Raw genomic sequence first — 16,618 nt, 5'->3', positions numbered from 1 at the left:
ATGATTTATGTCACAGTATAATATCACATGCTTTTCTGAATGCATCGCGTTTATCGTCTGTGCTTGTAGAAACTGACTGACTGCATGTTTCATTATAAAGACAGCACAATTAGTTTAACTGGATTTAGTCCAAATATTAAATAAAAGTCACTGCATTGATAGTTTTTGATAGTATTTAATAGTACTGGCTCTTTTTTCTCTGTTACAACTGATCAGATGTCTGAAAACATTAATATTGTGACATATCGCGTATCATGAAAATTTCTTAAAGTTTTGCGATATGTTTTTGCCATATCGCCTATCTCTGTATATGGTGACAGAAAGACAGCAGAAAAAAACTAAAAAGCTAGCAAGCGATAAACAGAGATTAAAAAAGTATGTAAAAGAAAAAGACAGCAAACAAGAAAAAGAAAATAAGACAGAAAGAAAGGCACAAAGAAAAAGTATAATGAAAGAATGTCAGAAAGTAAAAGAAAGAAAGGACAGTAAGTATGGCTGAGGTGCCTGTTATATGGGTGTACTCACACTGCACTGGGTTGCCTTGTATCGCGCCTGAGCTTGATTGTATATGATGTTTATGATATTTGATATTTATGATGTTGAAGGAGGAATCTGCAGCTTTGCTTGCCAACTATAATGCACATTCCTTATTAAGGTGAGAAGCAGACTTGTTATTAACCCACATATTCCCCAGTGAACTGAAAAGCAGGACAGTCGCATCTCTTAAAGGGGGACTCCATCAATTTTTCAAAAGGTCCACATAATTAACTGGTTAAGATGTAAACAGGGCGGCTCAGAGCGGTTTGGTGTGAAACGCTCTGTTCTAGAGAAACGTACAGAGTCAGAATTGTTCACAGTGGTGATGATAGGAACCAGACATCCCCCTCTAAAAGCTCCCTCACAGAAATGGTTATGACTATCCTGCCTGATGCCTGTGACACTGTCTTCAGATAGTTTTGTGATGAAGTTTTAGCCTAAAATGTTTTGTTAATCCATTCATGGTTGAGGGCTACATGCAGAGTGTTGTGGGGCAAAATAGTCCCCAAAGAATTACTTTTTCCAGATTTTCTACTATTTTCCCATCATAAACATTCCATATAAACTCAGAAGACTCTTGTAGGTTCACTGGTGTTTTTGGATAGTAGATGTCTATATTTGAGTTGTAGATGCAGAGACCTCTGGTTCCTATCACTACCACTGAAAATAAATCTAAGGTGGCAAGTTTCTCTACAACAAACCATTCTGAATGACTTTGTTTACATCCCCAACTGAATTATGCAGAAAAATGTGAAAAATTGGTGGAATTCCCCTTTAAAGTGGGCTTAGGCACAGTATGGATCGCCTAGTGTGAGTTCACCCTAAAAGGCTTGTGTGAACGTGGGTCTGAGAGGCTCTGTGACTGACAGAGAGCTGAAGCTGTGTTTACCTCAATGAAGCCCATACTGGCTGCTGCGACCAGCGCCTGCTGCACTGCGTGGCTCTTACTGAAGGCTGCCTGCGAGGTCTGACTTTGAGTCTGAGTCTGAGGCTGGGTTTGAGGCTGCTGTGGAGGCTGAGGCTGCTGGATCTTTTGCTGGGATTCGTCCTCGGCCTCAGGCTGCTCTGAGGTCACTTCGGCCTCTCTCTCCTCCTCCTCCGAGGTCTCCACCTGCTCCGCCTCCGCCTGGGCCTGCTCAGGGCTGGAGGGCTGTGACTGCGGTTGTGACTGTGTTGGCGAAGGGCTCTGCAGCTGCTTGTGCTTCGCCCCCGTCCCCCAGTCACTCTGCAGCAGGAACTTCACCAACTCTATGTGGCCCCGCAGAGCTGCGTGCACCAGAGCACACTGACCGTTCCTGTCCAGGTGGTCAAGCTGCAAAGAAGGTTCAGCCAAAATATATGATTTTTTAAAATAACCTTTAACATTTCTAGAGTGTCCTCCCCTGTTCTAAATGTCAGCCAAGATGTGTCTGGTGTCTAAACTTTGTTTCTTTAGTTTTCTACTAGAGGACAGAGGTTAGTGTGTTCTCTTAAAAAAGATCTTTAAGGGTTCTTTAGTAAAGACAAAGATTCTATAAAGAACAATGAACACTCAAATGGTTCATTGCATGACAAAATCATTCTAAAGACTGATGGAGAATGTGTTGTATAGGGATTTTTTAAATAATAGATCTACATAGCACCAAAAAGGGTCCTTCTGTTGTTACAAGCATGGTACCATCACAACAGCAGAACCCTTTTTGGTGCTTTATAGAACCACACACCAATCAGGCACAACATTCTGACCACCTCCTTGTTTCTACACTCATAGTCCATTTTATCAGCTCCACTTACTGTATAGATGCACTCTGTAGTTCTACAGTTACAGACTGTAGTCCATCTGTTTCTCTGATACTTTGTTACCCTGTTCTTCAGTGGTCAGGACCCCCATGGACCCTCACAGAGCAGGTACTATTTGGGTGGTGTATCATCCTCAGCACTGCAGTAACACTGACGTGGTGGTGTTGTGTTAGTGTGTGTTGTGCTGGCCTGAGTGGATCAGACACAGCAGTGCTGCTGGAGTTTTTAAACACCTCAGTGTCGCTGCTGGACTGAGAATAGTCCATCAACCAAAAACATCCAGCCAGCAGCGTCCTGTGGGCAGCATCCTGTGACCACTGATGAAGGACTAGAGAATGACCAGCACAAACTGTGCAGCAGCAGATGAGCTGTCGTCTCTGACTTTACATCTACAAAGTGGACCAACAAGGTAGGAGTGTCTAATAGAGTGGATAGTGAGTGGACACAGCTTTTAAAAACTCCAGCAGCACTGCTGTGTCTGATCCACTCGCACCAGCACAACATACACTAACACACCACTACCACATCAGAAACTCGTTCTTCCGAGTGATAGTGAAACTGCGGTGGATGGTACTATGTATTGTGACAGTGTAAGTCTGACACTGTAACAACAGAAGAACCCTTTTCAAAAAGTAGAACCATCTACAGCACATTCTCCATCAATCTGAAGAATCATTTTGCCAGGCAAAGAACCTTTTAATCATGGAAAGGGTTCTTTGAATGTTCAAGATTCTATATAGAACCACTTTCTTTACTAAAGAACCCTTGAAGAACCACCAAGAACCACAAAACTCATGAATATTATAAGAGCCTTCAAATGTCTGCTGCTCAAATGTCTGTGTGTGTGCTGGAAGCTGTACCTTGGCCCTCTTCTTGCAGAATGTGGTCACTATACTCAGGTGTCCAGCGGCGGCAGCGTAGCTCAGCGGGGTCATTCCACTCTCGGACGGCGAGTCCACGCTGGCCCCGAACTCCAGCAGCAGGTTCACCATGTCCATGTATCCCAGGTGGGCATGCACGCAGAGCACTGGAGCATTGTTCAACACCTCCGTGCGATAGTTCACATTCGCCCCTCCCATCATCAGCAGCCGGGACACCTGAACACCACAGCGGAAAAACGAGTGGACATCAAACAGCTGAACACCAGCAACGTAACAATATCAGCTGTGCTGTTTTTCAAAAGTGTTGCACAGTTACAGGTTTTCATACAGAGCCGAAGGGCTGTTTGGTGATATACACTCTGTGGACAAAAGTATTGAGTCACCCCTCATAATTACCCAGCTCAGATGTTTCAGCCACAGCCAGCAGCTGGATAAAATTAAGCACATAGCATTTCAGTCTTTATAGACAAACACTGGCAGTAGAACGGGTCACACTGATGAACTCAGTGACTTTATCTGTCCTGCTAGATCTGCCCTGGTCAACTGTAAGTGCTATAATTGTGAAATGCAAGTGTCTAGGAACAACAATAGCTCAGCCACGAAGGGCAGACCACACAAACTCACAGACTGAAGCACACAGTGCCTACCCTCTGTTAAGTCACTCACAATGGATTCCAAACTGCCTCTTGAAGCAACATCAGCAAAATAATTGCACCTTAGGAGCTTCACGATATGGGTTTCCACAAACAAACAGCTCCACACAAGCCTAAGATCAAAATGCACAATGCCACTGGACTCTGGACCAGTGGAAACCCATTCTGTGAAGTGATGAATCACACTTCTCTACCTGTCCGTCTGATGGATGAGTCTGGGTTTGGCGAGAGCCAGGTGAACATTACCTGCCTGACTGCACTGTGCCAGCTGTAAAGTTTGGTGGAGGAGGGATTATGCTACGGGCTGTTTTTCAGGGGTTGGTCTAGAACCCTTAGTTCCAGTGAAAGTAAACTTAATGACTCAGCAGAACAAGATATTTTGGACAATTGTACACTTACAACTTTGTGGGAACAGTTTGGGGAAGAACCTTTCCTGTTCCAGCATTACTGAGACCCAACGCACAAAGCAGCTCCGTAAAGGCCAGACTGGGTGAGTCTGGTATGGAAGAACTTGACTGGCCCTCACAGAGCCCTGAGTTCAACACCATCAAACACCTTTGGGATGAACTAGAATGGAGATTGTGAGTCAGACCCTCTTGTCCAACATCAGTGTCTGAGCACACAAATGCTCTTCTGGATAAATGGACAGAAATTCCCACAGAAACATTCCAACATCTTGTAGAAGCTTCCCAGAAGAGTGGAAACTGTTAGAGCTGCAAAGGGGGGCCAACTCCATATTAATGCCTATGGATTTATTTAAAACAGGATTCATTATCCAAATAGTGCATCATCTATACAGGTACACCATGATACTTCATTTCAGTTTTAGCAATATTTAATAGATATTTAGCCTTCTATTATATAATGCCACTAAAACAGCGGTATTAATTCTATTTTGTGAGTTTTACTCTTAATTCCCAGGATCTGACTGTGAGTCATTCAGACTGTTTTTAAGGAGCATTGAAATACAGAAATATAAACAAAACAGTAGTTTTCTTTCTGTGAATGTGCTTTCTGCCTGATTAATGTTTACAGTACTGTGCAAGATTCATTTTAGTGTAATTCTAAGAAAAGAAAACAGCAAAACAGTCCAATCAGAACAAACTCTGTTAGTGCAGTTATAGTAGCAGCGCTCAGAAAGCTCATTCATTTATGGATGTTAACTTATTGATTTATCAGTACTACTGGACCAGCACACGTCCTCTACAGAAAACACACCTCTGCAGATTGTAATACACAATTACTGTTTATTTGCTGAATTTAACATACTGGGTAAATAAATGAAATATAGAATGTAGCCTGTGTGGAACTCATCATCATCATCATCGTCGTTGCCCGCTTAGTCCAAACAGGGTCGCGGTAGCAGTTGGGAGAGCAGAGAATCCCAGATGACCCTGTCCCCCGCAACTTCCACCAGCTCATTCCCGGGGACCCCAAGCCGCTCCCAGGCCAACTTGGAGACATAATCCCTCCAGCGGGTCCTAGGTCTTGTCCCGGTAGGCCGTGCCTGGAACACCCCCACCGGGAGGCGTCCAGGGGGCATCCGGATCAGATGCCCGAACCACCTCAACTGGCTCCTCTCAATGCGGAGGAGTAGCGGCTCTACTCTAAGCTCCTTCCGGATGACCGAGCTTCTCAATCTATCGCAGAGCGTGTAGCCCGCCATCCGACGAAGAAAGCTCATTTCCGCCGCTTGTATTTGCGATCTCGTTCTTTCGGTCATTACCCACAGCTCATGACCATAGGTGAGGGTTGGGATGTAGATCGACCGGTAAACAGAGAGCTTCGCGTTTTGGCTCAACTCCCTCTTCACCAATACAGTCTGGTACAGTAACCGCATTACTGCTGCCGCCTGTCCCAGCCTACGGCCGATCTCACGATCCCTCTTCCCGTCACTCGTGAACAAGACCCCAAGATACTTAAACTCCTCCACCTGGGGCAGGTCCTTTCCCCTTACCTGGAGTGGGCATGCCATCCTATTCCGGGCCAAGACCATGGACTCAGACTTGGAGGTGCTGATCCGCATACCAACCGCTTCACACTCAGCTGCAAACCGCTCCAGCGAGCGTTGGAGGCATCCATGTGATTCCGCCAAAAGAACAACATCATCTGCAAATAGCAGAGACGCCACCCTCCGGCCTCCACACATAATGCCCTCCTGACCCCGGCTACGCCCGGACACTCTGTCCATGAATATCACGAACAAGAGTGGAGACAGAGCACAACCCTGGCGAAGTCCAACGCTAACCCTGAAAGAGTCTGACTTAATGCCGAGTATACGGACACAGCTCTCACTCCGTGAGTACAGAGATTGGATAGCCCGGAGTAGTAGCCCCGGCACCCCATACTCCCAGAGGACCTCCCACAAGATATCTCGAGGAACACGGTCATAAGCCTTCTCCAAGTCCACAAAACACATGTAGACTGGGTTGGCAAACTCCCATGCCCCCTCAACAATCTGTGAGAGGGTGAAAAGCTGATCCATTGTTCCACGGCCGGGACGGAATCCACATTGTTCCTCCTCAATCTGAGGTTCAACTATCGGTCGGAGTCTCCTTTCCAGCACCTTTGCATAGACTTTCCCAGGGAGGCTGAGCAGTGTGATACCCCGATAATTGGCACACACCCTCCGGTCCCCCTTTTTAAAAATAGGGACCACCACCCCAGTCTGCCAGTCCAAGGGTACTGTTCCCGAGGTCCATGCAATATTGCAAAGGCGTGTTAGCCATGCCAGCCCCACAATATCCAGAGCCTTAAGCTTTTCTGGACGAATCCCATCCACCCCCGGTGCCTTACCACTGAGGAGCTTACCAACTACCTCAGTGATCTCCACCAGGGAAATGGAAATTGACACCCCAGAAGCCTCTGTCCCTGATTCCCGTGAGGGAGGCACGTCTCCCGGATTAAGAAGTTCCTCAAAGTGCTCCTTCCACCGACCGACAATATCCTCATTTGAAGTCAGAGTTTCTCCACCCTTGCCGAATACAGCTTGGGCGCAGCCACCCCGACCCCTCCTGAGTCGCCGGACAGTTGTCCAGAACCTCTTTGAGGCCAAACGAAAGTCTTTTTCCAAGGCCTCACCAAACTCCTCCCATGCCCTGGATTTTGCTTCTGTCACAGTTGCAGCTGCCACCTTTCGGGAGTCCTTCGGGCCAACCAGTCCCTAAAGGCCTCTTTCTTCAGCTTGACGGCCTCCCTCACCACCGGTGTCCACCAGGAGGTTCTTGGGTTACCGCCCCGACAGGCACCCACAAGCTTTTGGCCACAGCTATGCCTGGCAGCTTCCACAATGGAGGTTTTGAACAGGGTCCATTCAGACTCCATGTCCCCTACCTCCTCCGGGACGTGAGAAAAGCTCTCCCGGAGGTGAGAGTTGAAATCATTCCAAACAGGGGCCTCTGAAAGTCGTTCCCAGCACACCCTCACTATTCGCTTGGGCCTACCGGGTCTGACCATCAGTCTTCCCTGCCATCTGATCCAACTCACCACCAGATGGTGATCAGTTGACAGCTCAGCACCTCTCTTCACCCTAGTGTCCAGAACATATGGTCCCAAGTCAGATGAAACGACAACAAAGTCGATCATTGACCTTTGACCCAAGGAGCTCTGGTACCATGTACACTTATGAACATCCTTGTGTTCGCACTTGGTGTTCGTTATGGACAATCCATGCCTGGCACAGAAGTCCAATAACAACTCATCATTCGGGTTTAGAACGGGCAGGCCGTTCTTCCCAATCACGCCTCTCCAGGTCTCCCAGTCATTGCCAACGTGAGCATTGAAGTCTCCCAGTAGGACTATGGAGTCTGTAGGCGGGACCCTTTCCAGAACCCCGCCCACTCGCTCCTGGAAGGCCGAATACTCTGACCTGTTGTTTGGTGCATACGCACAGACAACAGTCAAAGTTTTCCTCTCTGCAATTTTAATTCGCATTGAGGCGACCCGGCCACCAGGCGCTCGCCGTGGGACTCTACCCCCAGGCCTGGCTCCAGGGGTAGGTCCCGGTGACCCTTTCCCGGGCAGGGTACACGATTTTTTATGTACCATATTCATGGAGAATAAACTGTGTGGAACTCATGACACATTTAATACTGCATGTTGTACCGTTTTCAGCAGGTTAAACTCAAAAAATGCAGAAAAATGCCTATTTCAAGTGCGTGAGGACATTTCAACTACTTTTTACAACATCCTACGACTAAAATGAACAGATGCTAAAGCAGTATAAACGAATGCATAGTGGTTCAACTGAGACAATAATTGTTATTAATAAAAATAAATAATAGATTGTTTAATAACGTTAACATTAAATAACGTTTAAAGCAGTGAAAGCTAGTGGCAATCTGTTAGCATGATCTCATCAACATAATGCAAATTAATGCCTGGTATCATTCATCCATTAGTAGTAATATCAGTCTTACTGGGTAGATCTGTCCTTTATTTGCTGGTGTGTGAGGTGCTATACCTTAATGTTAGGGGTGTAGAGGTTTCTCAAGGATGACAAAGCAGTGGACAAACTCTCGGTGCTGTAAGACACCCACAGTCCCTGCAGGATGGATGAGGAGACCCCCACCTTCTTACTCAGGCCCTGCAGTGCAAGAAGAAAGGAAGTGTCTGTCAACATCAGCATCAGAGTTGCCTCACTTGCCTTGCAGCCGTGCTGAAAGCTTTGAGTGGTTTGGCTTTTCAAAGAAGAAAAAAAACATGTTTTTTCTTTTATTGTGTATTTTTTGCACATTTAACTCACCTTAAATATATGTGCTTTTAGAATATGGTGTCCTAGTTCTATAGTCTGTTGTCTGTTGAGCTTGTTCTGCTGTCTGGAGAACCAGAAGGCCAGCAGAGTGTGGCCGTTCCTGTAACAATGGCAAAGTACAGAAAAGCATAAACATACATGAGAGCATGATGGGGAGCACCGTGGTTACCTAACGCAACACAAAAGCATTTCTGTCATTCATCCAATCACAAAACCTGTATTTCTCTCTTCAAAGCAGGGCTGCAAACAGCGATTACCTCAATAATCATCTAATTTACTGACCATTATTTGATTCAACTAATTTAAACATTCTGTAATACAAAGCACTTTTTAAATGAAGCAATATCACCCCCTACACTTCCTGTAGTGTATTACAGTCTGTCAGAGTGACTGTGTGAATCATATGAACATTATAGAGGCTTTTTAAATGAAACAGTAGAAGCCATATCGCCCCCTACACTTCATGTAGTGTATTACAGTCTGTCAGAGTGACTGTGTGAATCATATGAACATTATAGAGGCTTTTTAAATGAAACAGTAGAAGCCATATTGCCTCCTACACTTCCTGTAGTGTATTACAGTCTGTCAGAGTGACTGTGTGATTCATATGAACATTATAGAGGCTTTTAAAATGAAACAGTAGAAGTCATATCGCCCCCTACACTTCCTGTAGTGTATTTCAGTCTGTCAGAGTGACTGTGTGGATCGTATTAACATTAAAGAACATCACACCAGTTAGTTTCAACTTTGCAATGTGATTGGCTGAGAGGCCTTGTTTTAGAAACTGAAGTTTGAATTAAATATACTGACTCTTAAATATATTAACTATTATTATTATATTCTTAGTAATAGGACTGAAGTTGTATTTTGGCTGACTGCTGATGTGAGAGTGTAAAACCTGTATATATGCTGTTTAATAGAAACAGTTTTCTTAGCAGAATGTAAGTAAACTTTCTCATCAAGTATCATCATAGTCTCAACAGCTAAAAATATCCATAAGGAAACTGTTGTGTAACGCTTTTGGCCTCATGCGTACAGCAACACTGTGTATCATTGCGCAATTCTTGGCAGGGAATCAGACCAGTCTGAGGAATGAAAATAAAACCCGGACTGCATTTATCAGGAAACAAGAACACAACTGAAAATGTAATCAACTGTTCTGGAACAGAAACATTCATTTGAAGTCTCTGCTATCAGTTAATAACCATCTGACTCCACATCATGTGATTTTGTTATATGCTCGCAGTGCAGCACAGACATTTTTAAATGGGGTATTTGTTCTTCTATGCACCTACAAAGCTTTTGGTCTAAATTACATTTTATTACTGTGGCATTAAACACTGATCAGGCATAACATTCTGACCACCTCCTTGTTTCTACACTCACTGTCCATTTTATCAGGTCCACTTACTGTATAGGTGCACTTTGTAGTTCTACAGTTACAGACTGTAGTCCATCTGTTTCTCTGATACTTTCTTACCCTGTTCTTCAATGGTCAGGACCCCCATGGACCCTCACAGAGCGGGTACTATTTGGGTGGTGGATCATTCTCAGCACTGCAGTAACACTGACATGGTGGTGGTGGTGTGTTAGTGTGTGTTGTGCTGGTGTGAGTGGATCAGACCCAGCAGTGCTGCTGGAGTTTTTAAACACACTGTGTCCACTCACTGTACACTCTATTAGACACTCCTACCTTGTCTTTCCACCTTGTAGATGTAAAGTCAGAGACGATAGCTCATCTGCTGCTGCACAGTTTGTTTTGGTCATCCTCTAGTCTTTCATCAATGGTCACAAGACGCTGCCCACAGGACAGATGCTAATCATAAACTAATCAGATTAACCGCTGCCCACCTGGTTTTCCCACTTTGTTCTATAATACTATAATACTTTATACTAACAATGTTTGCTCTCCGGAGGAGGACAGGTTTCCCTTCTGAGTCTTGGTTCCTATCAAGGTTTCTTCATCTTGCCCTTGCCACTGTCACCACTAGTGACGCTCATGGGGGCTCGGACCTGGATTTTTCTTTTTCTTTCTGTAATACTGATTGTTCTGTAAAGCTGCTTTGTGACAACACCTGTTGTAAAAAGCACCATATAAATACATTTTGCTTGCTTGCTTAATTTCTGGACCTGAATCTGGACCTACACCTCTGGATGTAGCTTTTACTGAGGTACACTCAATCTCAGGCTCAGTTTGCGCTCACTAATAGCATAATCATGTTTGATTACAACACTATATCTTTATATTTTAAACCAAGATCAAAGTAAAATTCAATGAGCTGCTTCATGTCTGATCTCAAAGCACAATTTTTGCAAGTGAATGCAAAGCGTTTGCATCGGAACACGATGTTATTAACATTTTTGTTTTTTATACCACGGCCCTTCTAGGGCTCCGTAGGACAGTGTTATTCTGTAAAAAGAACAGAATTTTTTAAAGAAACATTAAAATGCTGGTTCTGATCAGGTGTTATGTTTATCTGTCTTAATCAAGCTTCTGTTTTTAAGTCATTACATCTGGTGTAATGCTGTTTGCAGAGTAATCCCTGCGACATTCCTTCACAGTTTCTCACCTGGGATCACAAAGGAACTTGGTCTTCTCCCCTTCCTCCCTCCAGATCAGCCACTCCCTGAAGGAGGGGTGTACAAACATGCGTGTGCCGTCCCGCCTCTTCACTAGGAAGACAGCCAGGTTGTCCATCCTCTGTTGGAAGTCGTCCCACTCCAGCGTGCCCTGCAGGGAGCCGGCGTTGATGGCCTGGTAGATCTGCTCGTCGGTGAGCGGGTGCAGTGAGGCCAGGGCTACGTTGAGCAGCGGCAGGGCCCTCTCGAAGGACGACTGCGTGGGGAAGCGCATGTTGCACTGCAGCAGGTAAACCTCGGCCAAGCTGACGGGGACCACCTTATAACTGGAGCTCTTGAGCACCAGGTATCCGCGCTCGATCAGGTCGAAGGTCAGCTTCAGGTAGAGGTAGGAGCCCTGGCTCAGGGCCTTCAGGTGGGCACTCAGCTTGCCGAAGCTGGTGTTGTCCATCTTGCCATTGAGCGAGATGTTGTTCTGGATCTCGGCGCTGCTGTGGATGCGGTGCAGGATGTAGCCCTGCAGGTCCTGGTCAATGGCGTCGTTCTCCTCCAGGGCGTCCAGAGAGATGCGGTGGAACGGGAGCGGCTTGGTGATGTCCTGCCAGGAGAGATCACCACCCAAGGGTCATAACTGGTGACTGGTATGTCTGGGTTCACAGTGCAGCATATTTAAACTATTAACTACATTATTCTTTCATCATACAGATCATTAGCTGTTTCTATGTACAGTAATATGCAAAAGTTTCTGTTTACTATCCAATACCTAGTTTATCTAATCAGCTCTTCATTAAGTTAAATCAGGTGCTGATGATGGAATTGACCAAATCCATGTGATGCTCCAGGCTCTTCTGTGCTATTACGGTTTATTGTATTTGGGTTGAGGTTGACAAAATGACAGCTTTAAAAGTGAGGCCCAGAGAACCTGCTGATGTGATCGTTACTCCTCTGGTTTTATATTAAGCTTATTTCATTTAATGGTCTATTCAGGGGGTCTTAACTTGATGTAGTAGTTATTTAGTTACAGTGACGGTTAAAGCTTTGTAGCTATAGCTTCCTTAATCTGTGTAGATATTAATAACAGATTAACCTTAGCACCTTCTTACACAAAGCTGAGGCTAGATTCTTATTCACCAGCTTCTTGTTCTTGTTCCCGTTACAGCTTAAATTGTGCATCAGCCAGCTTCTGGTCACCGCTGCACCATTTAAGGTCGAACGGGAAAACTCGAACAAGAAGCTGGCAAATAGGAAGCTAACTTCAGCTTCATCCTTTTGTATATAAACATTAGAAGTGATTCACACACTGACGGATTTGCTGATGTGTGAGTTTGTGTTTCTCACGCTAAAGTCGGTTTTTAACGTCAGGTGCAGACTGAATATTTTCCTGCTGTTATGGATGGCTAATTATCAATATCAGTTATTAAAGTAATAACAGTTACCAAGAGCAGCAGTGCAGCCCAGATTAAACTGAGTCTGAGGATTATAACCAACCAGACTTCGTGTAAATGGGTTGAGTAATAAAGAAGTTGTGGCTGATTTAATCCTGAGACTCTTCGTCTCTCAGTACAAGTGAATCTGTTCACAAGAGGATCTTGACCTCTTCAACATGGTGGATGTGCATACGTATTGCCTCAGATTGAGAACAGACAACATGGCATCTAAGAATGTATCTCTATCGGCCAGCCCCTCATCTTTTGAGCAGTGGCCTTCCCAAGCTGCAACGCTGCTTCTCTTGGAAAAACTGACCTATGCAAACTCTGGACACCCCTGTAGAAAATCTTTCCTTTAATCCCTTGTATGTCGGCTAGTTGTGAGAGATTCAAATGTATGACTGTCAATACTGAATAGAGAGCAACAAAAAAAGAAAATAAAAAAGGACATGTGTATTTTTTATATATATATTATTTGGATTTATATCTATGTACATGCTCTGTCTTAAATCTAGTGAGTGCTATGAAGGTATTAAACTGTGCTGGTATGGTTGCTTTATCTGACTTACTTTTCAGACTAATTTTAAATTAAACAGGCATCTTCTTAGGCACCCTTAGAAATCTTTGTTTTAACCATTACTCAAAATCACATTTTTAATAAATTTGTTATGTAATTTAACCTCTAAATACTAAACTAACATCTGTATTGCTTCATAAGGGTCACTTGGGGTCTTCTTTATGATGCAATACCCTGGCCCCTTTCATAAAAGCATGTCAAAATAAAAGTCTTTTGTTTTTTAGTTGTGCTGCCTGACATTTAGGGACATAACTTGTGGACAGACATTTTTCAGTGAGTTCAGCACTTTTAAAGTTGCTTTATTTTGCAAAAAATATATAACTACATTACCTTTTTCGATATTTGACTTTTGCACCACCTGACATTTAAGACTTTTGGAGGCAAAAAAGCCCTGCGATGGACTGGCGAATAATTTGATGTCATGTATTTATTAAAAATGGAGTTGGACCCAAAATATACATCATGTCAATGACCAATGTATGCTTATTGGTGTTTGTTCTAATGTTACATAGTGGTTTTATTGGGAAGAGCACACGTATTGGCCCAATATGATGATTTTTTTCTTTTCATGAGGAGAAACTGTATTCATTACACCACATTCTGATATTTTAACTTGTTTGTAATTTGTATTCACTCCTGTGTCTGTACAGTTTGGACAGCTACATGTTAAAAGACTACAGGTACACTAGATGTATGTACATAAGCCGTAAGTTGCATGTGTATGTGTTTATAAAACAACTATTGAATTCTTAATTTTTAAAACAAGGAGTCTCCCAGACATTGGTTGATATGACTGATATCATTTTCATGACCACGTAACAGCTGGTCATACTGAACGTGAGTTAAATTTGCGTGGCGCAAGTGAAGCGGTTAATTTCACTGAGACTGTCCTCTGATGAAGAACAGCTGAGTGTTTTACCTGCAGTGAGGTTCTGACAGTCACCACGAGTTTGAGCCAGGCTGGAAAGCCGCTGATGGTCTTACAGAGGAAGGAGACGATGGTGTCGCCGTAATCAGGCTTGTGGAATTCTGCTTCATTAAGTCCGTCTATAAGGATGATGAAGTCTTCATCCACAGTGATCTTCCTCTCTGAAAAACAGAGATTCACAGGTCATTTAGAAAACAACCAAATGAATTGACTCCAGTTCAGCTTCACAGGGTGAGTTTGCATCTCTGTCAGTGGTAGACGAAGTTAAAGTAGACACCCAAGGTATATACATATATACAGTAAAAGTAGAAGTTCCTCCTTTTAGACCTCCACTTGAGTAAAAGTACTAAAGTATTTACCTTCAAATGTACTTAAGTATCAAAAGTAAAAGTACTAAAAGATTAATTATGGCTCTGATGTCCTGTTATCATTTTTATAACAAGACTCGCTTCATGAACTCATTTCAGGTGAAAATCCTCCAGTGTCTCTCTTGGTAAACCAGTCTCTTAATAGAACGTCATTAATTAGTGACACTGACGTCTATTAAAATGATCATAAGCATAAAACACTGAAGGTAAACAGTTTCCATCAGGTAGAACCGAGTGGCTGTGAAATCACTTTTTGAAGACAAGCAAAGTTTCAGTTTAAGATTTATTTACAACTTAGTTCCAAGTTTAAGTTGAATAAAAACTGGCTTTAAACTCAGGATTGCAAATGAGTTTCCTTTACTATATATATATCTACCACTGATCCCTGTACATCTTCCAGAAAGAGTGTGGAGGTTAGTGCGTGTAAAAACTGGGGAACGCACTGCCTTTCACACTTAGACAGTGAAGGTTATTAAAGTTTTTTTAATTAAATAATAGCACATGTCAATTTCTGCTTTATAATATGTTTTTAATTACTGTTTTTATTGTGTGCTTTAATGGATAAACATACTGTTTCACTCTGAAGCAATTTGAGCTGCAACATTATGAATAGTGCTCTATCAATAAATTATTTTTAGTGTTGCTGTTATTAAGAACTGTTATCAGGCAACAAAAGAGAAAATTGAGAATGAACAAAATTATTCAGACAACAGACCAAAATCACTTAAATATTTTGTTTCAAATTCCCAATTCTATGAATATTAACCGTGATTTTAAAACAGCTTTTCAGTCTGTTGTTTTCCAGTTTTCTATTAGGGTATATTTGAACCATTCATAAAATTAATTGTATTAAAATGATATTATAGCACACATCAATATTTGTCCTTAATGCTGCTTTATAATTACTATATTTTATTGTGTACTTTTATATATAAACATACTATTTCATAGCAAATCACTTTGAGCTACATTACGTATGGAAAGCACCCTATAATCCATCCATCCATCCATCCATCCATCCATTTTCTAAGCCGCTTCTCCGTCAGGGTCACGGGGACCCTATAAGTGATTCTATTTTTAATATTATTGTTATTAAGAAATGCTATCAGGCAACAAAATAGAAAAAAAATTAACATTATACACAACATGACAATGTCACTTAAATATTTAGTTTCAAATTCCTGAATTCCTGAAAGGTTGTCAAACTATTTTGTTGCTATTTCTATAATTATTTTAATTAAAATGATATTTCTATATTTTATTGTGTGTTTGTATATATATAAATAATATATATATATATATCATCGTAAAGCAATTTGAGCTGCAACCTGTATAAAAGGGCCCCTATTAATCTATTTTTAGTATCACTGTTATTAAGAATCGTTACCAGGCAACAAAACAGAAAATTAAAAAAACAATGTTCACAGGAATAAAATCACTTGTTTCATGTTTCAAATATGAAAATGAACCACAGTTAAATCACAAAATTCCAAAACAAAAACTAAAATAAAAAAACAGCTATTCACTCCATTTAGTTACTGCTTTCTGTTCCATTTAGTTAAAAAATATTGTTTATTTCCCACCTTTGTAAAGTGCGTCCAGTGGCTCGAGGACTCCTCGCCTGAAGGCATTCAGTGGGTCCTGGACGCAGGAGCGCAGGCTGAGCATGCTCTGGACATGCGGTTCCCTCAGCAGCAGCTCTCTGTAGGCACTGAGCTGCGGTGAACGACACAACAGCGCCGCCACGTTGTGCACAAACTCCGGGACCAGGCAGGTGTAGGCGTTGTCTGCCTGGCAGTAGTGATATGCCACCACCTGCAAGGGGCAGCACCGAGGAGCAGAATGAGCCTTCACCCTTTAATACTAAACCAGAGCCAGGAGTCTTCCCCCATTTCCCCCATTATATCAAGAACAGGACTGTTGAACAGCAGAGGGCGCACGCAAGTGAGTCCTCAAACAATGGGAGTGAATGGAGCTCAACAGCTAGTTAAAGTAGTTTCTAATCACTCGGCCAGAACTTTGCTTTAATTTTAGAAAGTAATTTTAGAAAGTGATAGGACACATTTCACTAAAAAAACAAAGAAATCTCACGATATATATCACTTTTTCTACAGTAAACGGGTTTTGAGCAGCAG

The 16,618-nt window shown here is 42.9% G+C and overlaps 1 protein-coding gene across 8 annotated transcripts in view; it reads right to left on the bottom strand.

The window, feature by feature from the left end:
* The window catches only part of tanc2b (tetratricopeptide repeat, ankyrin repeat and coiled-coil containing 2b), a 220,721-nt gene that overhangs the window by 20,472 nt on the left and 183,631 nt on the right, over window positions 1-16,618 (bottom strand). For all 8 annotated transcript variants that reach the window (XM_017695101.2, XM_017695102.2, XM_017695103.2 and 5 more), the window contains 7 exons: window positions 16,067-16,298; window positions 14,107-14,276; window positions 11,174-11,781; window positions 8,595-8,703; window positions 8,313-8,435; window positions 3,177-3,413; window positions 1,427-1,849 (listed from right to left, as the gene is read on the bottom strand). In XM_017695101.2, the coding sequence (XP_017550590.1) occupies window positions 1,427-1,849; window positions 3,177-3,413; window positions 8,313-8,435; window positions 8,595-8,703; window positions 11,174-11,781; window positions 14,107-14,276; window positions 16,067-16,298 (1,902 nt within the window). The remainder of the gene's footprint in view (window positions 1-1,426; window positions 1,850-3,176; window positions 3,414-8,312; window positions 8,436-8,594; window positions 8,704-11,173; window positions 11,782-14,106; window positions 14,277-16,066; window positions 16,299-16,618) is intronic.

This window comes from Pygocentrus nattereri, chromosome 13 (genome assembly GCF_015220715.1).
Source record: "Pygocentrus nattereri isolate fPygNat1 chromosome 13, fPygNat1.pri, whole genome shotgun sequence".
Lineage (NCBI taxonomy): Eukaryota > Metazoa > Chordata > Actinopteri > Characiformes > Serrasalmidae > Pygocentrus > Pygocentrus nattereri.
The sequence above is the reverse complement of the archived record's forward strand: the minus strand, read 5'-3'. Positions and strand labels throughout refer to the sequence as shown.